Raw genomic sequence first — 26,500 nt, 5'->3', positions numbered from 1 at the left:
ACCAAAATGCATCACTTCGCACTTTTCTGTGTTAAATTTCATCTGCCACGTGTCGGCACATTCCACCAGCCTGTCTATGTCCTCTTGAAGTCTATCGCTATCCTCCTCACTGTTCACTTTACTTCCAAGTTTTGTGTCATCTGCAAATTTTGAAACTGTGCCTTGTACACCCAAGTGTAAGTCATAGAAACATAGAAGATAGGAGCCGGAGTAGGCCACTCAGCCCCTCGAGCCTGCTCCGCCATTCAATGAAATCATCCAAATTCAGTACCCGGTCCCTGCTTTCTCCCCATACCCCTTGATCCCCTTAGCCTTAAGAACTATATCCAACTCCTTCTTGAATATATTTAATGTATTGGCCTCTACTGCCTTCTGTGGTAGAGAATTCCACAGGTTCACCACTCTCTGGGTGAAGAAATTCCTCATTTATGTCCTAAATGGCCTACCCCTTATCCTTAGACTGTGACCCCTGGTTCTGGACTCCGACCATCGGGAACATCCTTCCTGCATCGAGTCTGTCCAGTCCTGTCCTGTCAGAATTTTATAAGTTTCAATGAGATGTCATTAATATATATCAAGAAAAGCAATGATCCTAGAACTGACCCCTGGGGAACATTCACTGTATACCTTCCTCCAGTATAAAAAACAACTGTTCACGTTGTAATACGAAACCTGGGGTTGGAGACACTTGTAGGCCAGACCAAGTAGGGCTGACAGATTCCCTTCCCTGAAGGACATTAGTGAACCAGTTGGATTTTTACAACAATCTGGCAGCTTTCATTGTAATCCCAAATCCATGCCCATCTTTCCCGGAACTCCATGTTTGAATCTCTCCAATCAGGTTTCTGCCCCTGTCACTGCACCAAAACGGCCCTTATCAAAGTCATAAATGACATCCTATGTGACTGTGACAAAGGTAAACTATCCCTCCTCATCCTTCTCGACCGGTCTGCAGCCTTTGACATGGTTGACCACTCCTCCCTCCTTCAATGCCTCTCCACCGTCGTCCAGCTGAATGGGACTGCGCTCGCCTGGTTCCATTCTTATCTACTGAATTGTAGCTAGAGAATCACCTGCAATGGTTTCTCTCCCCACTCCTGCATCGTTACCTCTGGTGTCCCCCAAAGGTCCATCCTACACCCCCTCCTATTTCTCATCCACATGCAGCCCCTTGACGACATCATTCAAAAACAGTTTCCACATGTACGCTGACGAGACCCAGCTCTACCTCACCACCACTTCTCTTGACCCCTCCACTGTCTTTAAATTGTCAGAATGCTTGCTCGACATCCAGTACTGGATGAGCAGAAATTTCCTCCAACTAAGACCGAAGCCACTGTCTTCGATCCCCACCACAAACTCTTCCCTAGCCACCAACTCTATCCTTCTCCCCAGCATCTGTCCGAGACTGAACCAGACTGTTTGCAACTTTGGTGTCATATCTGACCCTGAAGTGAGCTTCCGACCATATCCGCACCATAACAAAGACTGCCCATTTCCACCTCCGTAACTTCACCTGACTCCTCCCCTGCCTCAGCGCATCTGCTGCTGAAGCCCTCATCCATGCCTTTGTTACCTCTAGACTTGACTATTCCTACATACTCCTGGCTTGCCTCCCATGTTCTATCCTATATAAGCTTGAGGGCATCAAAACTTCTGCTGCCCGTGTCCTAACTCACACCAAGTCCCGTTTACCCATCACCCCTGTGCTCGCTGACCAACATTGGCACCCGGTTAAGCATCGCCTCGATTTAAAAATTTTCCTCCTCGTTTTCAAATCGCTTCATGGCCTCGCCCCTCCCCATCTCTAATCTCCTCCAGCCCCACCCACCCCCGGCCGATATATCTGCGCTCCTCTAATCCTGGCCTCTTGAACATCCCCGATTTTAATTGCACAATCACTAGTGGCCATGCCTTCAACTAACAAGGCTCTAAGCTCTGGAATTTCCTACTAAACCTCTCTGCCTCTAACTCTCTCTCCTCCTTTAAGATGCTCCTTAAAACCTACCTCTTTGACCAAGCTTTTGGTCTTCTGCCCTAATTATTTCTTGTGGCTCAGTGTCAAATTTTGTTTTATATCACTCCTGTGAAACGCCTTTGGATGTTTTACTACGCTAAAGGCGCTACAAGTTGTTGTTGTAATTTTAGCTAGAAATCAGCAAATTTCTTGAATTCAATTCCACAACTTGATATAGTTTGGTGGACATTTTTGATTCGGAGTATTGATTTTTAAAAAAGTGAACAAATAAAAGGATATGGTATTTGAGGATTACCAACAGTGGCACTCACTCGTTAAGTTGCAATATTTGGACAGGACTATCACCTTTTGGCGCAGCTCTTGTTGGAGTGGGGCATCTGGTGGCGTATGCTGTTAGTCAGACTGTTTCTGCACCCTTCAGTTCAAAAGCTTTTGTGCCAGCTTATAACGGCGTGGCGAGGGCAACAGGACAGCTGGGACCTTAGTTAACGATGGGACCAACAGTGCATCTCCTTAACCATTAAGATTTAAGGATGGAGAAAGAAAACACAGGAACGATGGAGAAGGAGGGCAAATTATAGTCAAATCAGGTACAGAAAGAGAAGTAAAGAGAGGGAAAGAAAGATTGGATTAAGTCAGCATCTTCAGGAGTTGACCAGGAAAAGATAGGATGTAACAAATGGTCAGTGTGTACTGAAACTTAGGTTTTATATATGATGCTATAAAATGTTAATTTAATATAAGTGACCCAGTGATATTTGCAAATCCCAAAAATTAATGAGCAATTTTAGTGACCTTAAACGACTCACATTATTTTCAGTTCCAAGGGTCTATTGAGAGTCTGTAAAGCATTTTGAAATGTTCTGTTGTGAATGCTTAGTGTCTCACCTGCTCCATGACTTCAGGTGCCATCCAGCAGGGCGTTCCTACAAAGGTCTTCCTCACTTTATTCCTGGTCATGTCACCTCCTGTTGCCAAGAATGCACTCACACCAAAATCTGGAGTAGAGAAACAAAGAGAGATACCAAGTTCATAAGCAGAATGACATTTCATCAACATAGGCCAACAGAGCAAACTACATGAACTCTTGAGATTTGGTCTGTGTTGGTGCATTTAATGCACTGTGCCACAAATGGGTGGGATAAGGGTCATGCCCGCAACCACACCTGCTCCCCTCCAAACAGGTTCCAAATATTACAGCTAGCTAACATGGTGATAATCAAGCACATGTGAAAGGAATGAACTCAAGATTAAAACAGTGAATTGGTCGAAACAGAATTCCCTTTAATTGCACCGAAGAATAGCCACACTATTGCCAGTATATCCAAAAATGGACTGGGACAGGAAAAATGTATTTGTTGAGAAAAAGGAGAATTTTTTGTAGGGTGTTCAGGAACGTTTTCGCAGTTGATACATTGCTACTTCTACAAGGAAGGAAGCACCATTTGATCTGGCTCTGGGTAAGGAAGATGAGCAAGTTGACCACTGTCCCCCCCCCCCCCCACCCCCCCAAAGCTGCAGGGGTGCGCAGCCACCTCAAGGCAACTGCGCACCAGGCACTGCAGGCGGCGCAGTCCTGCTGCAGCGAGCTCCAGCGCGTAGGCACTCTTTTCAATCATGTCCCACAGGCTCGTTCTTTAGGCCCGCAGGAGCAGGCGTCGGCACCAATACTGTACTGGGAGTCGTGGCGAATGCTTATAAAAAGAGTGCCTGCGCCTCAGGGAGAGAGGGGGAGATAAGATTGGAAGTGAGGGGGGCAGGTGGGGAGAGAGATGGGGGGGGGGGGGGGGAAAGAGAGAAGGAGAAAGAAAGAGAGACATTTAAAATCATAAAAGGTTTCAAAATGATGAAAGACCTCTATTAGGTCACCCCTCAGCCTTCTTTTTTCAAAAGAAACCCACCCTGTTCATCCTTTCCCGATATGTATAACCTCTCATTTCTGTTATCATCCTTGTAAATCTTCTCTGCATCCTCTCCAGTGCCTCTATATCCTTTTTATATGGCAACCAGAACTGTACGCAGTACTTTAAGTGTGGTTTAACGAAGGTTCGATACAGGTTTAGCATAACTTCCCTACTTTTCAATTCTATACCTCTAGAAATAAACCCTAGTGCTTGGTTTGCTTTTTTAATGCCTTGCTAACCTGCGTCGCTACTTTTAGTGATTTGTGTACTCCAAAATCCCTTTGTTCCTCTATCCACCAAGACTCGCACCCTCCAAGTAATAAGTGACCTCACTATTCTTCCTACCAAGATGATTTGGACAGGTTGGGTGATTGGGCAGATGCAGTATAATGTGGATTAATGCAAGGTTATCCACTTTGGTGGCAAAAACAGGAAGGCAGATTATTATTTGAACGGCAATAGATTGGGAAAAGGAGAAGTGCAACGAGACCTGGGTGTCCTTGTGCACCAGTTGCTGAAGGTAAGCAGACAGGTGCAGCAGGTGGTTAAGGCGGCAAATGGTATGTTGGCCTTCATAGCGAGAGGATTCACGTACAGGAGCAAGGATATCTTGCTGCAGTTGTACAGGGCCTTGGTGAGACCACACCTTGAGTATTGTGTGCAGTTTTGGTCGCCTTCTGAGGAAGGATGTTCTTGCCATGGAGGGAGTGCAAAGATTCACCAGACTGATACCTGGGATGGCAGGAATGACATATGAAGAGTGATTGAGTCGATTAGGCTTATATTCGCTAGAGTTTAGAAGAATGAGAGGGGATCTCATTGAAACTTATAACATTCTAACAGGACTAGAAAGACTAGATGCAGGAAGGATGTCCCCGATGGCGGGGGAGTCAAGAACCAGGGGTCACAGTCTAAGGATAAGGGGTAAGCCATTTAGGACTGATGAGGAATTTCTTCACCCAGAGAGTGGTGAACCTGTGGAATTCTCTACCACAGAAGGCAGTTGAGGCCAACTTATTAAATATATTCAAGAAGGAGTTAGATATATTTCTTAAGGCTAAAGGGATCAAGGGATATGGGGAGAAAGCAGGGACAGGGTACTGAATTTGGATGATCAGCCATGATCTCATTAAATGGCGGAATAGGCTCGAGGGGCCGAACGGCCTACTCCTGCTCCTATCTTCTATGTTTCTATATAATAGCTCACATTTATCTGTGTTGAACTTAATTTGCCAATTATATACCCGTTCTGCAAGTTTATTAATGTCCTCCTGTAATTTGTTGCAGTCCTTCTCAGTATTGACTACCCACCCCCCACAAATTTGGTGACATCGCAAATTTAGAAATTGTGTTTGATTCAAAAGTCTAAATCGTTAATATAAATTATGAACAACAGTGGTCCCAGCACTGATCCTTGTGGAACACTACCCACCTTCTGCCACTGTGAATAGCTACCCTTTACCCCTACTCTCTGTTTTCTGTCTTGAAGCCAGCTATTTGTCCCCTGACTCCGCATTCTCGGACCTATGTAATGATGTATAAAAATTGCAAGAAACTACTATTTCTTTATTAAGACAGAAAATACTTCGATTAAACTAATATACAATTTCGATTTGGTATAAATGTTTGAAATAGGGAATTAAAAATTGAATACACAATGAAGTTTGTTTCCCGCTATTTCATTGTGAAGTACCTAAAATAATTCAACAATTTTATGTGCTAAGAGCAGGGATTAATATTGTGGAAATTTTTCTCAAACATTCTCCACGTCAGTCTGATTCACCTTTCTTCCTGGACAGGAGAACCAATGTTTATTCCTGTTAAGTCATAGCTTTTCCTGCTTTTTGTTTTTAAATTCAGTGACACAAATTGTGTATGTGCTTTTCTGCACTTGTGAATAAGTGCTGCATTTTTGACATGTTACATGGTTTGGGGGGGGGGGGGGGGGGGGGGGGTGGCGACGTGCTGCTTCAAGACCACCACGTTTATTAGTGGAAGTGATTAAGTTGAAAATATGGATACCTGTTTTTGTTCAATTCTTTTTAATAGTGAACTAAAGAACTACAGCACTTTATATTTGTTGGTTGTCTGGTTGCATTGTGGTTAATATTCTAATTACATATCTGGACATACAGCACGTCAGCGCCATAGGAAAGCCGCTCCTCCTGCTGCTTGTGCAGCCATTGCTATAGCGACATGAAGGATGGGCTAATATGTTGAAAACGTTAAAATTAATACAAATTGCACGAATAGATATGCCTCTTTCAGCTCACCTTGGGCTTTTGGATTGTTTGTTGATGCATAACCGTGTAACAGAGTGATGTTTCTGAAGTGTTAATGCATTATTATGCAGTTCTTTTTTCTTTAAATAGAGTTTGTACATTATGAACTAAAAACTTAATTAATTCTAACATAAACAAAGTCGCAGAATGAGCATGTAAATGACAAATGAATTTCAATACAGATACGTGAGAGATGGTGCATTTTGGTAGGAGGAATAAGGAGGCTACCTACTCCTTGGAAAATAAGATTCTAAATGGGGTAGAGCTGCAAAGGGATCTAGAGGTATAGATTCACAATTAAAAGTAGCAACGCAGGTTAAAAAAGCCGTAACTGTGCAAATAAAGCATTGAGGTTCATTTCTAGAGGAATAGAATTGAAAAGCAGAAATGTTAAACTTGTATAGAACCTTATGATTGTCTCATTATTTGAGACAGTGGAGTGGCAATATGGCATTACTGTATATATTCTTTTAAGTGGCTGCTATTGTAAAAGTTGTTGTTGTTGTAAAATTTGCCCACAGACGAAAAGACAAGGAAGCAGTGCAGGAAAGTGATTGGGGTAAGGATAACCCAATTGTGTCAGGAAGGGACAGAGCATACAAACAAAAAAAAGAGTGCACTAACAAATAGGGTCCGGGTAAGACGACAAATAGGGCCATAGTGCAAAAAATTAAGATGTCTAAAAATGTTAAAAAGACAAATCTAAAGGCACTGTATCTGAATACACGAAGCATTTGTAATAAGGTAGACGAATTAACAGCGCAAATAGATGTAAATGGATACGATATAATTGCAATTACGGAGACACGGCTGCAGGGTGACCAAGGCTGGGAGCTGAATATCCAAGGATATTCGATATTTAGGAAGGACAGGCAAAAAGGAAAAGGAGGCGGGATGGCGTTGTTAGTAAAAGATTAAATCAGAGCAATAGTGAGAAAGGATATTGGCTTAGAAAATCAAGATGTAGAATTAGTCTGGGTGGAGCCAAGAAGCACCAAGGGGCAGAAAACATTGGTGGGAATTGTCTATAGGCCTCCAAACAGTCGTGGTAATGTAGGGGACGGCATCAAACAGGAAATTAGGGATGCATGTAACAAGGGTACTACAGTAATCATGGGAGACTTTAATCTACATAGACTGGCCAAACTAAATTAGCAATAATACTGTGGAGGATGAATTCCTGGAGTATGTACAAGATGGTTTTTTTAAGACCAGTATGCTGAGGAGCCAACTAGGGAACAGACTATCCTAGATTGGGTATTGTGCAATGAGAAGGGGTTAATTAATAATCTTGTTGTGCGGGGTCCTTTAGGGAAGAGTGACCATAACATGATAGAATTCTTCATTAAGCTGGAAAGTGAAGTAGTCCAATCCGAAACTAGGGTCCTAAATCTAAACAAAGGAAACTACAAAGGTATGAGGAGTGAGTTGGCTATGATAGATTGGGGAGCTTCATTAATTGGCATGACGGTGGATAGGCAACGGCTAACATTTAAGGAACAAATGTATGAATCGCAACAGTTATACATTCCTTTCTGGCGCAAAAACACAAGGAAAACCAGCCCAACCATGGCTAACAAAAGAAATTAAGGATAGTATTAGATCCAAAGAGTCGTCATATAAAGTTGCCAGAAAAAGTAGCAAGCCTGAGGATTGGGAGCAGTATAGAATTCAGCAAAAAAGAACCAAGAGATTGATTAAGAGGGGAAAAATAGAGTATAAGAGTAAACTTGCAAGGAACATAAAAGCGGACTGTAAGAGCGTCTACAAGTATGTAAAAAGAAAAAGATTAGTGAAGACAAATGTATGTCCCTTACAGTCAGAAACGGGAGACTTCATAATGGGGAACAAGGAAATGGCAGAGCAATTAAACAAATGCTTTGGTTCGGTCTTCACGGAAGACACAAATAACTTCCCAGAAATGCTGGGGAACCAAGGGCCTAGTGAGGAGGAGGAATTAAAGGAAATTAGTATTAATAAAAAAAAGTGCTGGAGAAATTAATGGGACTGAAAGCTGATAAATCCCCAGTGCCTGATAATCTGCATCCCAGAGTACTAAAAGAGGTAGCCATGGAAATAGTGGATGCATTGGTTGTTATCTTCCAAAATTCTATAGATTATGGAACAGTTCCTGCAGATTGGAGGGTGGCAAATGTAACCCCATTATTTAAAAAAGGGAGAAAACAGAACTACAGACCGGTTAGCCTAACATCAGTAGTAGGGAAAATGCTGGAGTCTATTATAAAGGATGTGATAACAGGACATTTAGAAAATATCAATGGGATTAGGCAGAGTCAACATGGATTTATGAAAGGGAAATCGTGTTTGACAAACCTACTGGAGTTTTGAGGATGTAACTGGTAGAATAGATAAGGGACAACCAGTGGATGTGGTGTATTTGGATTTTCAGAAGGCCTTTGATAAAGTCCCACATAAGAGGTTAGTGTGCAAAATTAAAGCACATGGGATTGGGGGTAATATACTGGCATGGATTGAAAATTGGTTAATAGACAGGAAACGGAGTAGGAATAAATGGATCTTTTTCGGGGTGGCAGGCAGTGACTAGTGGGGTACCGCGGGGATCAGTGCTTGGGCCCCAGCTATTCACAATATATAGCAATGATTTGGATGAGGAAACCAAATGTAATATTTCCAAGTTTGCTGACGACACGATACTAGATGGGATTGAGAGTTGTGAGGAGGATGCAAAGAGGCTTCAAAGCGATTTAGACAAGTTGACTGAGTGGGCAAATACATGGCAAATGCAGTATAACGTGGATAAATGTTATCCACTTCAGTAGAAAAAGAGGGGGCATATGGTATTGAGATATGATCATATTGAATGGCAGAGCAGGCTCAAAGGGCCAAATGGCCTACTCCTGCTCCTATTTTTCTAAGCTTCTATGTTTCTATGTCACGCTCCAAGGAGTTCATGGCTTGCTCAGTACAAAAAAAATGTAGAGGGAAGATTGAAGTTGACATCTTAAAAATATGGGAATGTTTGGAAACAAAGACAGCATAATTAGGCTCAATGTAAGAATAGATAAGGAAAAAGAAAAATCAAGGCAAAAGGGTCCTTGACTGGGATGAGTAAATTGTAGCTAGATAAAGAGAGAGACCTTGCCTAGATTAAATGGAAGGGAAAATTCTTAAATAGATCGATCATTAATGGAAAATATAGAATTTGCAAAGGGTACAAATCATGCAAGAAAAAAAGGAGTATGTTAGAGGTTGGGATTCCATGGATGAAGGAGATTAGATCATCTTTGAAACTAAAAACAGCATTAAACATTTACAGGTTAGATTAATAACAAACAAGGACTAATATAAAAGAGTATAGAAAAGCTACAAAAGATTAGAAAGGTTAAAAGAGAGTATCGATCGATCATATATTAAATTCAGGACATGGGATGTGTGTGTCACGAAAAATTTACGGTCACATTGCCCCTATGGATATACCCATTATACTGCCTGTAGTACCGGTTATGCCTGTAGATGGTGCTGCAATGGCGTTTTTGATGCTAAGCATGTTGCACCTTGTCTGTCACACACTCACCCAGCCTGGCATTCCACATAGAAGAAATAACTACCCCGATAGGTTTCTAAATTTTAACTGCGTCTTTAATAGATAAAAATCAAGCTCAAAACGTGAAATAATTTTAGTGACGTGCTCTCCACCTGTAAACATCAGTCTTGCAGTGTACTGGAAAGCCCTTTCTCGTCAATGAATAGAACAGACAACCCTGTGTACCCCAATTTAAGTAGCTGACCTCCAGCACTTCTAAAAATCATCCTAAAGGCAAATGTTTTCCTTTATAACATCTTGCAGCTTACAAAAGGGAATAAGTAGAATGATTTTCATATTCAGTCTGTGTAATAGAAGGAGGATTGTCTAGGATAACCCAATTTCCAATTCTGACAAAAGGTCTATATCTGCAATTTTGACTGATCATCTTTCTTGTAGATGCTGAATGACCTGGTGAGAGTTGCCAGCATTTTTCATCTTGATTTTCCTTTAAAAAGGCAGGTCTGCTGTATATTTCTAGCATTTTCTGATCTCAGTTCAGCCCTCCAATTAGCAGACGTATTTTCCACCGGATCGTTCAGAATAGTATGTACCACATATGACACTTTGCAGCAAAAGAGATCCTGCCCACTACAGACTCAAATTCAGCAGAAAAAAGGGTAAAGTGGAAAAAAAAAGTAATCTCCATTGTGGCAAAATTCAATGAATTTCTCCAGAACAAAATACCCTGCAGTGGGGAGAATATAGAGCTGTTATGCTGAGAAATAAACAAAAATAAAATTGCTAACAGTTCTTTAAAGTCAACTTCTTGGGTCTTTATCCATCTTAAAATAGAAAATTGGCAGCCGATTACCCAGGAGAGCAGCGGATTAGAGATGTTCTGAAGAATACCATCAATTCCAAGTCATTACGCAAAACTTCTTCGAGGATATGAGAGATTCCACAATGAAATCACAATCTTCTGCATAGAACTGCGTAATTGCAAAGCTTTCTTCGGCTGAACTCCTTTTTTCACCACACATCACCCTACATTTACAGTCACAAATGGAGAACCTCTCAGGATGGCTGGTGTGGAAAGTGAAAAAACGTCACTGGTGCACGACAGGGTGTCCTTGAGACTGTGGCTTAGGCGCATCATTGGGGCAGAGTAGAGGGTGTTTGATGGCACAGTGTAGAGCATCTATCCATGCTATGCTCGACTGGGGGTGCTCCATGTTAACACAGGGTGCCTGAAATGGAAAGGGTCCCCTTCTCCAGCCTTCAATTTGATGACAGAAAATTAACCACAAAGGTGAACGAAATCTCATATGTAACTTGGATAAACATTAATAGTTTTGCTCTTACATAGCACTGCACTGGAGAGAAGGTAAGAGAGATTGAATTTTTTTTTTTTTTTAAACCTCGTCAAACACATCTCTGGGAACTTCCCTCAATAACTTGGGTTTATGAAACTCCTGCCAAAATGACTGGTTGAATAGAAACGTTATTATTCTGAATTATCACATTCAATCTTAATGTAAATATCTGGACTCTGACGTGTGTCTCTCGATCCCTTTTGCTCGTTTTACATAGAAACATAGAAGATAGGAGCAGGAGGCGGCCATTCGGCCCCTCGAGCCTGCTCTGCCATTTAATGGGATCGTGGCTGATCATCCAAATTCAGTACCCTCTCCCTGCTTTCTCCCCATATCCCTTGATCCCTTTAGCCTTAAGAAATATATCTAACTCCTTCTTGAATATATTTAATGAATTGGCCTCAACTGCCTTTAGGGGTAGAGAATTCCACAGGTTCACCACTCTCTGGGTGAAGAAATTCCTCATCTCTGTCCTAAATGGCTTACCCCTTATCTTTAGCCTGTGACCCCTGGTTCTGGACTCCCCCACCTTTGGGAACATCCTTCCTGCATCTAGTCTGTCTAGTCCTGTTAGAATTTTGTAAGTTTCAATGAGATCCCCTCTCATTCTTCTAAACTCCAGCGAATATAAGCCCAATCTCTCCTCATACGTCATTCCTGCCATCCCAGGTATCAGTCTGGTGAATCTTCGCTGCACTCCCTCCATGGCAAGAACATCTTTCCTCAAATAAGGCGACCAAAACTGCACACAATACTCAAGGTGTGGTCTCACCAAGGCCCTGTACAACTGCAGCAAGACATCTTTGCTCCTGTACTCGAATCCTCTCGCTATGAAGGCCAACATACCATTTGCCTTCTTAACCGCCTGTTGCACCTGCATGCTTACCTTCAGCGACTGGTGCACAAGGACACCCAGGTCTCGTTGCACTTCCCCTTCTCCCAATCTATTGCCGTTCAGATAATAATCTGCCTTCCTGTTTTTGCCACCAAAGTGGATAACCTCGCATTTATCCACATTATACTGCATCTGCCATGCATCTGCCCAATCACCCAACCTGTCCAAATCATAGTGGAGTTTCTCGGCATCCTCCTCACAGCACACACGCCCACCCAGCTTTGCGTCGTCTGCAAACTTGGAGATATTACATCTAGTTCCCTCATCTAGATCATTAATATATATTGTGAATAGCTGGGGTCCAAGGACCGGTCCCTGCAGTACCCCACTAGTCACTGCCTGCCACTCGGAAAAAGACCCATTTATTCCAACTCTTTGCTTCCTGTCTGCCAACCAGTTCTCTATCCAAGTCAATACCTTACCCACAATCCCATGTGCTTTAACTTTACACGCTAATTCTTATGCAAGACCTTATCGAAAGCCTTCTGAAAGTCCAAATACACCACATCCACTGGTTCTCCCTTATCTATTCTACCAGTTACAGCCTCAAAAAATTCCATTAGATTAGTCAAGCACGATTTACCTTTTGTAAATCCATGTTGACTTTGTCCGATCCCGTCACTGTTTTCCAAGTGCTCTGCTATTACATCTTTTATAATGGACTCTAGCATTTTCCCCACTACCGACTACCCAATTCCCCATTTTCTCTCTACCACCTTTTTTGAATAGCGGGGTTACATTAACTACCCTCCAATCCATGGGAACTGTTCCAGAGTCTATCGAATTTTTGAAGATGACCAGCAATGCATCTACTATTTCTAGGGCCACTTCCTTAAGTACCCTAGGATGTAGATTATCAGGCCCCTGGGGATTTATCGGCCTTCAATCCCATCAATTTCCTTAACACCATTTCCCTACAAATACTGATTTCATTCAGTTCCTCCCTCTCATTAAACCCTATGTTCCCTGACATCTCTGGGAGGTTATGTGTGTCCTCCTTTGTGAAGACATAACCAAAGTATGTATTTAATTGGTCTGCCATTTCTTTGTTCCCCATTATAAATTCCCCTGATTCTGACTGCAAGGGACCTACGCTTGACTTCACCTTAAAACAGCTGAAGGAAGACACTTCACTCAGCAGCCTTTCACCAATAAGCTCTGTTCCAATGGTGGTAGCAGCAGAGTTTGTTGTGCAATATGTCTCATGCCAGTTAAAAATATAAAATGCTGGAATAAGGGAGGACTGAGGCACATCAGTCAACATAAAGACATCCCCCACTGTAACATTTAGAATTGGGTAATCCCAAAAGATGCCATTCCCTTTAAAGTGAGAAAAGAAAAACTTGCATTTATATAGCGCCTTTCATGACCACCACACGTCCCAGTGCTTTACAGCCAATGGAATAATTTTGAAGTGTAGTCACTGTTGTAATGTAGGAAACACAGCAGCCAATTTGCGCTCAGCTTGTGATGACCAGAGCAACAGAACAGGAAAGCACCAATCAAGGCAACACTACAGGAAAGCACCATTAAAGGCAGTACAAAAGACAGCACTATTAAAGACCTTCCCTTTAATTGCATATGTAGATTATTTTTTAAGAAAGGTATTTATATTTATAGAGCTCCTCCAAGGCATGACCCTCTCTATTCAACAAACAATAGTGCTGATGTGCCAGTGACATCACGTCACTTCACTCCATTGCACTGGTTCAAATGCAATCAGATTATTCCCCCTCTACCTCCCACTCAAACTCTCAGCAGATGCCTAAAGAAGAAAGTCTAATCCATGGGCCCAGAGTTTACTATAAACATAAGAAAAGTAGGGGATTTTTAAAAACTGTCATCCAAACGCATCTGTCTAATATTACATAGCCATCAACTGTGAATTTGTACGGATCCACTTATAAGAGCATGGAGAGTAGAGGCTAGTTAAAAAGTTAATCAGACATGGGGCTTGAGTTGGGCTGTCAGATCATACAGCTCACATAACTTTCAACCATTGTTAAGAGTGCTTATTGCTACAAGATTAACCAACATTATTATCCTTTCAAAACAGGATGTTTCTGTAATGCCTTGAAATTTTTTATGGTGCAATATCAGTCTATCGTGGTATTTTAAAATACTCATAACATTCGGGGTTTATGATATCCCTTTCGTGAGTTTAGTGCAATATGGAAGTATTCAAAAGCTACTTCTCTCTGGTCAAATGTCATTGCAGGTTTAAAATGATAGCCTAAAGTTATGTTCGGAGATCTTAATGAAATTCCTCGGTCCACAATTTAAATGTAGTAACCCTTTTATTCTAAATAAGTCAACATCTGCATTAAAATAGTAGCCAAAGGAATGACACAAGCAAATTAAACTTTCAGTCATTAATCTCACACAGTAACATACTGCCTGATTTCTTCTGTTAATCGGTGGTCAGTGGATATGTTGCAATCAGAGAGGAACTACATGTTTCATACACTAGAAGATCCTAGTTTAAACTAACTTGGTAGGGGGATGGGCACCAGGGTAAAACATTAGGGGGGAGAAACAAGGTGCAGAGCACAGTTGAGGAGTCAAAGATGGAACCTATTTGGTTAATATTAAGAATTACACTACTGGGTGTATACTATAGATAGAGTAGACACATTCCCATGAGGGGGGGGAAAGGAAGGGTATCCAAAGATAGAGCTCCCTGGATGACCAGAAATAGAGATTAAAATGAAACAGAAAAAGGAGGCTTACGGCAATTGTAAGGTTCATAATACAGTAGAGAACCAAGCAGAATACAGAAAGTACAGAGATCTATAAAAGGGAGAAAGAGGGGTAAGGAGAGTGTATCAGAATAGATTAGCAGCAAATATAAAAAAGGAACATAAACACAAACATACAAATAGTAAAAGGGTAGTCAAAGCAAGGGTAGGGCTGATTAGGAACCAAAAAGGAGATCTTCTGGTGGAGGCAGTGGGCATGGCTGAGGTACTAATGAGTACTTTGCCTCTGTCACTGGAGAAAAGGACGCCATCGATGCAGCAGTAAAGGAGGAGATAGTAGCAATATTGGATAGGATAAAAATAGATAGAAGAGGTACTTACAAGGTTTTTTTTTATTTTTTTATTTGTTCATGGGATGTGGGCATCGCTGGCAAGGCCAGCATTTATTGCCCAGCCCCAGTATGGTTGGCAGTACTCAAAGTAGAAAAGCCACCTGGATTTATCCTAGGTTATTGAGGGAAGTAAAGGTGGAAATTACAGAGGCTCTGGCCACAATCTTCCAATCCTCCTTAGATATGGGTTTGGTGTCAGAGGATTGCTAATGTTACACCCCTGTTCAAAAAAAGGAGGAATAAAACTGGCTATTACAGGCCAGTCAGCCTAACGTTTGTAGTAGGGAAACTTTTAAAGACAATAATCCAAGACAAAATTAATTGCATTTGGAAAAGTATGGGCTCATAAATGAAAGTCAGCATGGATTTGTTACGGCAAATTGTGTTTGACTAACTTAATTTGAGTTATTTAATGAATAGAGAGGGTTGAGGAGGGTAGCGTGGTTGATGTTATGTATATAAACTTTCAAATGGCATTTGAAAAAGTACCACATAATAGGCTTGTTAGCAAAATTTAAGCCCATAGGATTAAAAGGGACAGTGTCAGCGTGGATATGAAATTGTTTAAGGAACAGAAAGCAGAGAAGTGGTGAACTGTTGTTTTTCAAGCTGGCCACAAAACTCAGAAATGTAGTAAGCAATGAGGAGGATAGTAACAGACTTCAGAAGGACATAGGCAGGCTGGTGAAATGGGCAGACACAAGGCAGATGAAAATGAACGCAGGTAGGAAGAATGAGAGAGGCAATATAAACTAAATGGTACCTTTTAAAAGGGTGTGCAGGAACAAAGAGATCCAAGGTACACAAATCTTTGAAGGTGGACAAGTTGAGGCGGCTATTAAAAAAGCATATGGGTTCCTGGGCTTTATAAATAGAGGCATAGAGTATAAAAGTAAGGAAGATATGCCAAGCCTGTATAAAACATTGGTTAGGCCTCAGCTAGAGTATTGTGTTCAATTTTGGCACCACACTTTAGGAAGAATGTCAAGGCCTTAAGAGAGGGTGCAGAAGAGATTTACTAGAATGGTACCAGGGATGAAAGACTTCAGTTATGTGGAGAGACTGGAGAAACTGGCGTTGTTCTCCTTAGAACAGAGAAGGTTAAGAGGAGATTTGATAGGTGTTCAAAATGATGAACGGTTGGTAAGGAAAATCTGTTTCCAGTGGCAGAAGGGTCAGTAACCAGAGGACAGAGGACACAGATTTAAAGTGATTGACAAAAGAACCAGAGAAGACACGAGGTAACTTTTTTTTAAATTACACAGCAAATTGTGATCTGGAATGCCTGAAAGGGTGGTGGAAGCAGGTTCAATAGTAACTTCCAAATAGAAATTAGATAAATACTTGAAGGGTAAAATTTACAGGGCTGTGGGGAAAGAGCAGGGGAGTGGGACTAATTGCATAGCTCTACCAAAGAGCCAGCATAGGCATGATGGGCCGAGTGGCCTCCTTCTGTGCTGTATCATTCTACCTTGCTGTTTGACAGAGGAAGGTCACCTGAGACCCCTGGCAAAGTTCCTAAAGTAGGTATCTACCAAGAAACCAGAAACGTTTAGGCATTTGATGGATTGTGTTTAAAACCTACAAAAAAAGTGATGCGGTGGCAGAGCTGATGGAATGTGTAAACTGATTCTTTTCATTCCTGTAATGGTCATTTTTCATTAATCGTTGAGCTCTGTATTGGCCCAAACTTAAAGCTCATATTACTCTTTACTCCTTAACTGTAAATAAATACTAGTTAGTTTTAGCCTGCAAGAGTTTGCATCTATGTGGTCATATATCGTTTACTGAGGAGACTGAAAATGTAGATGAGCAACCTGTGCCAATCTCCAAAGGACACACCCCACTGGAACTATAGGGTAAATTCTGTAAGGCTCGGCTTCTGGCACAGTTTCACTCAATGGCAACGGGGTTGTAGACAGGTGTAGAAATCAACGTGCCCAATTCACAGGTGGTCAGATTTCCCAGTCGTTACATTTATGGCAGGATATTACAAAATGGCAATCAAGCACACTACTATTTGCACCCAATTATCCAACCTGTACTCTTGTCCAGCAAGACTATCAGGAGCCTTGCAAAATTTATCCTTTTGTCATTAAAAAATATTCCCACCATGTCAAACCAACTGCCTGGAAATCCTCGGAGTTCAGAATGCTAAGTTGAAAATCACAACCCTAGTGATTGGGAAGTGATCAAGTCAATAAAATTGACTTAAATAGTTCAAGCATTGTAGGGGTCATAGAGTCATACAGCACAGATAGAGGCCCTTCGGCCCATCGTGTCCACGCCGGCCATCAAGCCCTGTCTAATCTAATCCCATATTCCAGCATTTGGCCCGTAGCCTTGTATGCTATGGCATTTCAAGTGCTCATCCAAATGCTTCTTAAATGTCGAGGGTTCCTGCCTCCACAACCCTTTCAGGCAGTGAGTTCCAGACTCCAACCACCCTCTGGGTGAAAAAGTTCTTTCTCAAATCCCCTCTAAACCTCCCGCCCTTTACCTTGAATCTATGCCCCCTAGTTATTGACCCTTCTACTAAGGGGAAAAAGCTCCTCAGCATCCATCCTATCTATGCCCCTCATAATTTTGTACACCTCAATCATGTCCCCCCCTCAGCCTCCTCTGCTCCAAGGAAAACAAACCCAATCTGCCCAGTCTCTCTTCATAGCTGAAGCGCTCCAGCCCTGGTAACATCCTGGTGAATCTCCTCTGCACCCTCTCTAACCGCGATCACATCCTTCCTGTAGTGTGGCGACCAGAACTGCACACAGTATTCCAGCTGTGGCCTAACCAGTGTTTTATACAGCTCCATCATAAACTCCTTGCTCTTATATTCAATGCCTCGGCTAATGAAGGCAAGTATCCCATATGCCTTTTTTACCACCTTATCCACCTGTTCCGCCGCCTTCAGGGATCTGTGTACTTGCACACCCAGATCCCTCTGACCCTCCGTCTTGCCTAGGGTCTTACCATTCATTGTGTATTCCCTTGCCTTGTTAGTCCCCCCCAAAGTGCATCACCTCGCACTTTTCCGGGTTAAATTCCATTTGCCACTGTTCCGCCCATCTGCCCAACCCATCTATATCGTCCTGCAGACTGAGGCTACCCTCCTCGCTATTTACCACCCCTACCAATTTTTGTATCATCTGCGAACTTACTGATCATACCCCTTTACATTCATATCCAAGTCATTAATGTAGACCACAAACAGCAAGGGACCCCAGCACCGATCCCTGTGGTACCCCACTGGCCACAGGCTTCCAGTCACAAAAAGAACCTTCGACCATCACCCTCTGCCTTCTGCCACTAAGCCAGTTTTGTATCCAATGTGCCAAGGCACCCTGGATTCCATGGGCTCTTACCTTCTTGACCAGTCTCCTGTGCGGGACTTTATCGAAGGCCTTACTGAAATCCATGTATACCACATCCACTGCGTTACCCTCATCCACACAACTAGTCACCCCCTCAAAAAATTCAATCAAATTAGTCAGACATGATCTTCCCCTTGACAAAGCCATGTTGACTATCCCCTGATTAATCCTTGCCTCTCCAAGTGGAGACTGATTTTGTCCCTCAGAATTTTTTCCAATAATTTTCCTACCACTGATGTTAGGCTCACTGGCCTGTAGTTCCCCAGTTTTTCCCTACTACCCTTCTTGAATAATGGTACTACATTAGCGGTTCTCCAGTCCTCTGGCACATCCCCTGTGGCCAGAGAGGTCCTGAATATATGTGTTAGAGCCCCCGCAATCTCTTCCTTTGCCTCACATAGCAGCCTGGGATACATTTCATCCGGGCCTGGGGATTTATCCATTTTTAGGCCAGCTAAAACCGCCAATACCTCCTCCCTCTCGATGTTAATATGTTCGAGCATATCACAGTCCCCCCGCCCTATTTCTATGTCTACATCGTCCTTCTCCATAGTGAAAACAGGTGCAAAAAATTCATTTAGAACCCCTCCTACATCTTCCGGCTCCACACACAGATTGCCACTTTTGTCCCTAATGGGCCCTATTTTTTCCCTAGTTATCCTCTTACCCTTAATATGCTTATAAAACATCTTAGGATTTTCCTTTATTTTGCTCGCCAGTGTTATTTCATGGCCCCTCCTTGATCTCCTAATTTCTTTTTTTAAGTATCCCCCTGCACTTTTTGTACTCCTCTAGGGCTTCCTCCGTCTTTAGCCTTTTGTATCTACCAAAAGCCCTCCTTTTTTTCCTAATCCATTCTCGTATATCCCCTGACATCCACTGTTCCCTGTGGTTTTTGGAACCACTCTTGACCTTTACGGGAACATGTTGCCATTGTATGATCTCAATCTCCCTTCTGAAAGCCTCCCATTGCTCCGATGCGGATTTTCCTACAAGTAGCTGATCCCAGTCCATTTTGGCCAGATCCTGCCTTATCCTATTAAAATCGGCCTTCCCCCAATTTAGAACCTTTATTTCCGGCCCATCCCTGTCCTTTTCCATGACCACCTTAAATCTTACCATATTATGGTCACTGTCACCAAAGTGCTCACCTACTAGCACTTTTTCCACTTGGCCGGCCACATTCCCTAGAATTAGGTCCAGTACCGCCCCCTCTCTCTTGTAGGACTTTCTACATGCTGGCTCAAAAAGCTCTCCTGGATGCACTTTAAGAATTCTACACCCTCTGAGCCTTTCACACTCTGACTATCCCAGTTAATATTGGGGAAGTTGAAATCCCCCATTATTATTACCCTATTATTTGCACATTTCTCTGAGATTTGCCTACATATCTGTTCCTCTATCTCCCCCTGACTGTTTGGAGGCCTATAGTACACTCCCAGCAAAGTGCTTGCCCCCTTTTTGTTTTTAAGCTCCACCCATATGGCCTCATTAGAGGAACCTGCTAATATATCATCCCTCCTTACTGCAGTAATTGGCTCCTTAATTAATATTGCGACACCCCCTCCTCTTTTACCTCCCCCTCTGTCTCGCCTGAAGATTCTGTACCCCGGAATATTGAGCTGCCAGTCTTGCCCCTCCCTCAACCATGTCTCCGTGATAGCAACAATATCATACCCCCATGTGTTTATCAACACCTTCAGTTCATCCACCTTATTTGCAAGACTCCTTGCATTAAAATAGATGCCATCCAGCCTTGCCCTTATATATTTGCCCTGTCTACCAAGCAGACTTGTTTTTTTCTCTATAATTGGCAGCACATCACCCCCTATTTCAGCTCCCCTCTGTATCCCATCGCCCTGCCAAGTTAGTTTAAACCCCCCCCCCCCCCCCCCAAACAGTGCTAGCAAACCTCCCCGCAAGGATATTTGTCCCGCTCTGGTTCAGGTGCAACCCGTCCGACTTGTACAAGTCCCACCTTTCCCAGAAGCAGGCCCAGTGATCCAGGAAAGTAAAACCCTCCCCCCCTACACCAACTCTTTAGCCACGCATTCATCTGCTCTATCCTCCCATTCCTATACTTACTAGCATAAGTAACGACTGCTGCATACAGCTTCTTTCAATGGCTCCGCACCAATTAAAGCAGTTGGCACACTGCTCTCAGATCAATGCATTTGCCATAATTGAGCCAACTCTTTCTGTCAGAGGGAAGATGCAGCTCTTTCATTAAATTGAGTTTGGCAGGCCCCAATAACAATCTTAATACAATCCAACCAGTGCTCTTGTTTTGGTCTCACTTCTTCTACACAAAAATGCATAACCATCTTCACTCATCTGTCAACTCTTGCTCCGATTCCACATCCAAACAATACGAATAATCTTTCAGTTAAAACATGGTACTTCTGCTCTTCTTCACTTGTCCATGTTTACTCTCTGATTCTTACTTTTATACTTCTCTATCTTCTCTATATCTTGCGTTTAAATGCTCCACTTATCTATTTTCCCCTCATGATTCTGCCTTCCATTACCTAATCTGCAGTGGTGACAAATACTGGTCTCTAACTGCACAAAAGACAGCGTTTTTCCCCCAACCAATGGAATAAACACAGGTTGGAGATTGACCAAATAGCATCACTGAAATTACCAGATCAAATGTATTAAGTCTTTTTTTTTTTTTTTTAAAAAGCCACAAATTAATTTTCCCTGCTATTCAGTAGAGCTAGCGCTGCCAAAATTAATTCTAGTTTGTAGCACCTGAAGGGTTTTCAAAATATTAGTTTCTTGTAAAATATCGTGTCAGCTTGTGAAATAAATTTTAGTATTAATACAGCCCCTTATCATGCCAATGCACTTCACACAATTAATTTATTTTGGAATGTTTGCGACCGGTTTGTGCAGAAAAACAAAGATGAACGAGGCTAGATGTGTTTGGTTAATACTCCACTTGCTGGTTATTATATAAACACAAGCAATCAAGAAGCATTTTATATTTGAACTTGGAATAGATTTCTTGTAACAGGTTATGCCAAGATCCACATTCCAGGTAAGTGCTTCTTTGGTCAACTGGTTAAACTGGATCAAGTAAGCACATTTGAAAATAAGCACAACAACGTGACATCCCTCATGGAGTCCCCATTGCAGGACTTGTTCAGCCAGTTTACACAATGAGTTCTTGTATTTTTTGGTGGAGTGGAGTGAGGGGGAGGTGAAAGAAAGACAGACAAAGACATAGCCAAAATAAATAACTTGCATTTATACAACACACTTTACAGCACGTCCCAAAATGCTTCACAGACAATTAGGTACAGTACTTTTGAAGTGTAGTTACTGCTGTATTGTAGGGAAATGCAGCAGCCAATTTGTGCACACGGTTTCACAAACAGTAATGTAATAAATGATCTGAAAGCTGCTTTTTCTTTGAAGTGTTATTGGATAAAGGATAAATGTTAGTTAGAACACCTGGAGAATTCTCTTTGTTTTCTTCAAACAATGTTGTGGGATCTTTTTTGTTCACCTGAGTAGATGGGACTTCAATTTAAGATCTCACCTGAAAGACGGCACATCAAACAGTACGGCACTGGAGTGTCAGCCTAGATTTTGTGCTCAAGTCTCTGGAGTAGAGCTTGAACCCACAGCCTTCTGACTCAGAGGCAAGTGTGTTCGCACTGAGTCAAGGCGGTCATTTTGAAAAGAAGACCAGAATATAGGAATGAGAAAATACCATTCAGCTTATCCACCCCAACCTCTCCTTTTATGCCACATCAGGAATCAATCTGTTGACTCCAAGCACGAAATATTCCAGTTTGCCCAAGTCCAGCTCATAACAGGCTCAGTTTGCGTCATGGTTTTTGCGTAAATTATCTTCCCACATCCACCTACTCTCTTCATTGTTATTTGATTGAAGGGAATAGCAAGAAGGCAGTCAAGTGATGCTGAGATGAAAGGAAGAGAGAAGTTAAATGAAGGTGGCTCTGCGGCCCAGTAGATCACATCTCTCCAGAGCTCCTACTCCACTGTCTTTCTATTACAGAAACTAGTTATTTCTTAAGAGTACCTGCACCACATGGACTGCAGCGGTTCAAGGTGGCGGCTCACCACCGCCTTCTCAAGGGCAAACTAAGGCATGGGGCAATAAATGCTGGCCTTGCCAGAGATGCCTACATCCCATGAACGAATAAAAAAAAAGTGATGTCCTTGGCCTCAATAAACTTTACATGGAATGGTTTTGCCAGGAACAGTGATTGAGCCTCAAAGCCTTCCCTATTTTCCTAAAATGTGCCATGTTTTATTAAAATTAATAAAGTTAATCACATTCTCCCTCCTTAACCACCATTCTTCTAATGGGAATAACTTTGTTGGCTTTTCTTCAGAACTCAATAATCTAAAAAGCACCAGAAAATGCTGGAAAAACTCAGGTCAGGCAACATCCGTGGAGAGAAATTTGAGGTTGACGTTTTCGGGTCGAACCCTTCTTCAAAACTGGAAAGAAAAGAAAACAGATCGAAGGCAAGGGCCTGCGATTGGACAAAAGAAGTGAAAGAAACAAAAGAGCTAGACGAGATGGTAATAGGCTGAGATTAGGTGTAAAGTGTTACTGGCAGGGCAAGAAAATTACACGAAAAAAATGTGTAATAGGGGGCCGAGGTTATCATCTGAAATTGTTGAACTCGATATTGAGTCCGAAAGGCTGCAGAGTGCCTAATCGGGAAGATGAGGTGCTGTTCCTCAAGTTTACGTTGAGCTTCCGTGGAACAATACAAGAGACCAAGGACGGTGAGGTCCGAGTGGGAATGGAGCGGTGAATTAAAATGACAGACGACCGGAAACTCGGGGGTCACCCTTACGGACTGAAACGGAGGTGTTCCGCAAAGCGGTCACCCAATCTGCGTTTGGTCTCCCCAATGTAGAGGAGACCGCATCATGAGCAGCGAATACTTTTGTCCGATCGCAGCCCTGCCTTCGATCTGTTTTCTTTTCTTTCCAGTTTTGAAGAAGGGTTTGACCCGAAACGTCAACTCAAATTTCTCTCCACGGATGTTGCCTGGCCTGCTGAGTTTTTCCAGCATTTTCTGTTGTTATTTCGGATTTCCAACATCTGCAGTATTTTGCTATCAATCTAAAAAGCACCATTGTTGACCTCGGAATTATTTTGCTGCTTGTCCTTCAAAAATCTTACGTTCTTCAAAATATCTTGGGGCGGAAAGATCACCTGAGCACAATACTCTATGTGCCCTGGCTCAGTGGTAGTACTCTCACTGGAGTCAGGTGGTCATAGATTCAAGCCTCATTCCAGAGACTTGAGTACATGATCTAGCCTGGCACTTCAGTGCACTACTGAGGGAGTGCTACACTGTTGGAGGTGCTGTCTTTCAGATGAGATGTTAAACCGACTCAGGTGGATGTAAAAGATCCCATCGCACAAATCGAAGAGCAGGTGAGTACTTCCCGGTGTCGTGGCCAACATTTATCTCTCAAACTCAAAACAAATTATCTGGTCATTTATTTCATTGCTGTTTGTGGGATTTTGCTGTGCGCAAATTGGGGAGTGAAGGGAGGGCCATATCAGGGAGAAAACCAGTCGGAGAGAGTAAAGGGACTTACTGGGGACACGGCCAAAGGTGGAGGCCATGGAGTGGTTGAGCAGATCAACAGCTGCAAAAGTATTGCGGCAAATGAAAGGCCAAAGGCTAAATAGTTGGGGCGGGAGGAGGGAAAGGTTTTTTTCCCCCAGGAAGGATGCAGAAGAAAGGTGGCCTTGGAAAGAAAGGGGGGGGGGGGGGGGGGGAAGAGAATGAGTGGATGGTGTCAGATATAAGGAAGTGGCAGATGCTTTTTTTTTGGGGGGGGGGGGGGGGGGCATGGTGGTTAAGAGAAGGAAATGTGATGGAAAACAATTGATTTTTTTATTTTACTTCAAAGTCCATCTTCATTTGCTTATTACATTAATAGTCTGCCTAATTTACCATATTAGGAACGGAGAGCCCATAACTGAACCCTTGTACTCTGCCAGACGCATTTGCACAGGCACATTTGTACACTGAGCTTCCATCCATCCACCTTTACCCTTTGCTTCCCATCATTGATTTATTGCTCAATTTGACACTTCCTCTTTCATTCCGAGAGCTTTCACTTTAACCTGATCTTCCAATCAGGTCCTGGCCAATGTTTATCCCTCAAGATAACAAAAAAACAGATTATCTTGTCATTGGAACGGTTCTGACGAAAGGAAATTGACCTGAAACGCTAACTGTGTTTTTCTCTCCACAGATGCTGCCCGACAAGCTGAGTATTTCCAGCATTTTCTGTTTTTACAGCCAATGAAGTACTTTTGAAGTAAAGAGCTTTGGGACATCCGGTGGTCATGAAAGGCGCTATATAAATGCAAGTCTTTCTTTACCAAACTCCTACCAAAAGTCCTGAATATCTGTCACATCAGATTTATCCACCAATTCAGTTACAGCCCCGAAAGAATTCCAATAAATTGGTTAGGCATAAATTTCTTAAATTTTAATAGACTGTTATGTTTGTCTACAAAACAAGAGTGACTACACTTCAAAAGCAATTTATTGGCTGTGAAGCACTCTGGGACCTCCTGAGGTCATGAGGTGCAATATAAATGTAAATTCTCTTTTTCTTAACAGACTGCAATGTTTTCCTACTAGAGAAATCTAATAAACAGCTTATAAATGCTCCAGGGTCACATTTGATCCTTTACTAAAACTGGAACATTTTGCAATCTTCTCCTCTATTTAATGAGCTGTGAAAAATGTCTTACTACTTCTTACCCTATTTCCTTAAATATTCTTGAATGCATTTTATCTGGTCAAGAAAATTAAAGACTTCTGAAGGCTACTTCATGTGTAACTTGTACAAGTGCCAATGAATCTTACCTTCTTTGATAGCGGGGGGGGGGGGGGGGGGGGGGGGGGTGAAACCAAAATATATATTTATTTCCCGCTTTCATTATCTTACCTCTCGAGAGATCTCACCTATTCAAAATTTTGTGATTAATTTTTGGATTTCAAAAGTAAAGAAATTTGGTTTTGTGTTATTTTTACATCAATTTATGAATCCAGTGATAATGCAGATGAAACAGATAATGATGGCCTGTCAGCATTTGAAAGCAAAAAGACAAGCTAAGATTCCATGTGGGACCCATCACCAACTCTGATGGGTTAAGCTTGAAATTTTAAGCTTTTCTTTCGGATGCTGACTGACCCGTTAAGTAGTACCAGCATTTTCAGTTTTAAGTCATGTTTCTAGCATTTGCAGTTTGTCTTGTTAGTTCTTCTGTACAATAAAGGTGCATCAAAATTGCAGCTTTCCTCTGGAAGGAAATGAGATAGAAAATAATTGATTTTTTAATATAAAAAGTCCACCTTTAGTTGCTCATTACTATAACAGTCTGGTTAATTTACCATTCTATCTAGCCAATAGTCTCATGCATACAGGACCCATCACAATGGTGCGCGATATGTACAGCTGCACTGGGAGGCCTGACATTTAATTAAATTGTATGAAATCGCAGCTCAGTGTCAGTGCAGTTCTTTATATAGAACTGGGAACAATTTTTTTTTTTTTTTTGTTATAGCCGAGTGGCAGTGCTTATGTTCAGAAATAATACAAGAGGTAGACCAAAGATGGGAAAAGTTGACTTTGTCCCTTAGTGATTGCTGACAGTCTTCAAAGAACAATCTGAAATGTGTTTGTGCCATTATGAAAAGGTTAGATCATGATTAATCTTTAAGAACATCTTTGAAGGGAGACATTTTTGATCTAATTCAAATCATACCGATGTCTGAAATTGCCACTTCCTCACTGGATGACCACGGCATAAAAATCAATCTCATTTGGGAATTACAGGTTATATCTCTCCATGAGTAAGCAGCACAGTACCTAATCTGCAATGATAAATACTGGGAAAATGAAATAAAACACAGAAAATGCTGCAAATACCCAGTAGGTCAGTTGGTATTTGAAATAGAAAACAATTTTGCATTATTTTAACACATTTAAATGTAGAAAAAGACATTCCAAGGTGCTTTGCAGAAAAGAGCAAAAATGGACACCTAGCATAAATGAGGGAAGTGGAATTTCG

At 42.0% G+C, this 26,500-nt stretch overlaps 1 protein-coding gene across 2 annotated transcripts in view; it reads right to left on the bottom strand.

Moving 5' to 3' along the window:
* oxsr1b (oxidative stress responsive kinase 1b) overlaps positions 1–26,500 on the bottom strand; it is a 257,293-nt gene that overhangs the window by 104,518 nt on the left and 126,275 nt on the right. For both annotated transcript variants that reach the window (XR_015078974.1, XM_085992508.1), the window contains exon 6: positions 2,867–2,976. Coding sequence is in view for 1 of the 2 variants with exons in the window: in XM_085992508.1 (XP_085848634.1) it covers positions 2,867–2,976 (110 nt within the window). In the remaining variant the exon portion in view is untranslated. The remainder of the gene's footprint in view (positions 1–2,866; positions 2,977–26,500) is intronic.

The sequence above is a fragment of the Somniosus microcephalus genome, chromosome 7 (assembly GCF_052327205.1).
Source record: "Somniosus microcephalus isolate GS21.2 chromosome 7, FLI_Smic_1.0, whole genome shotgun sequence".
In the NCBI taxonomy this organism is placed as follows: domain Eukaryota; kingdom Metazoa; phylum Chordata; class Chondrichthyes; order Squaliformes; family Somniosidae; genus Somniosus; species Somniosus microcephalus.
This window is presented reverse-complemented; position numbering and strand designations above follow the sequence as displayed.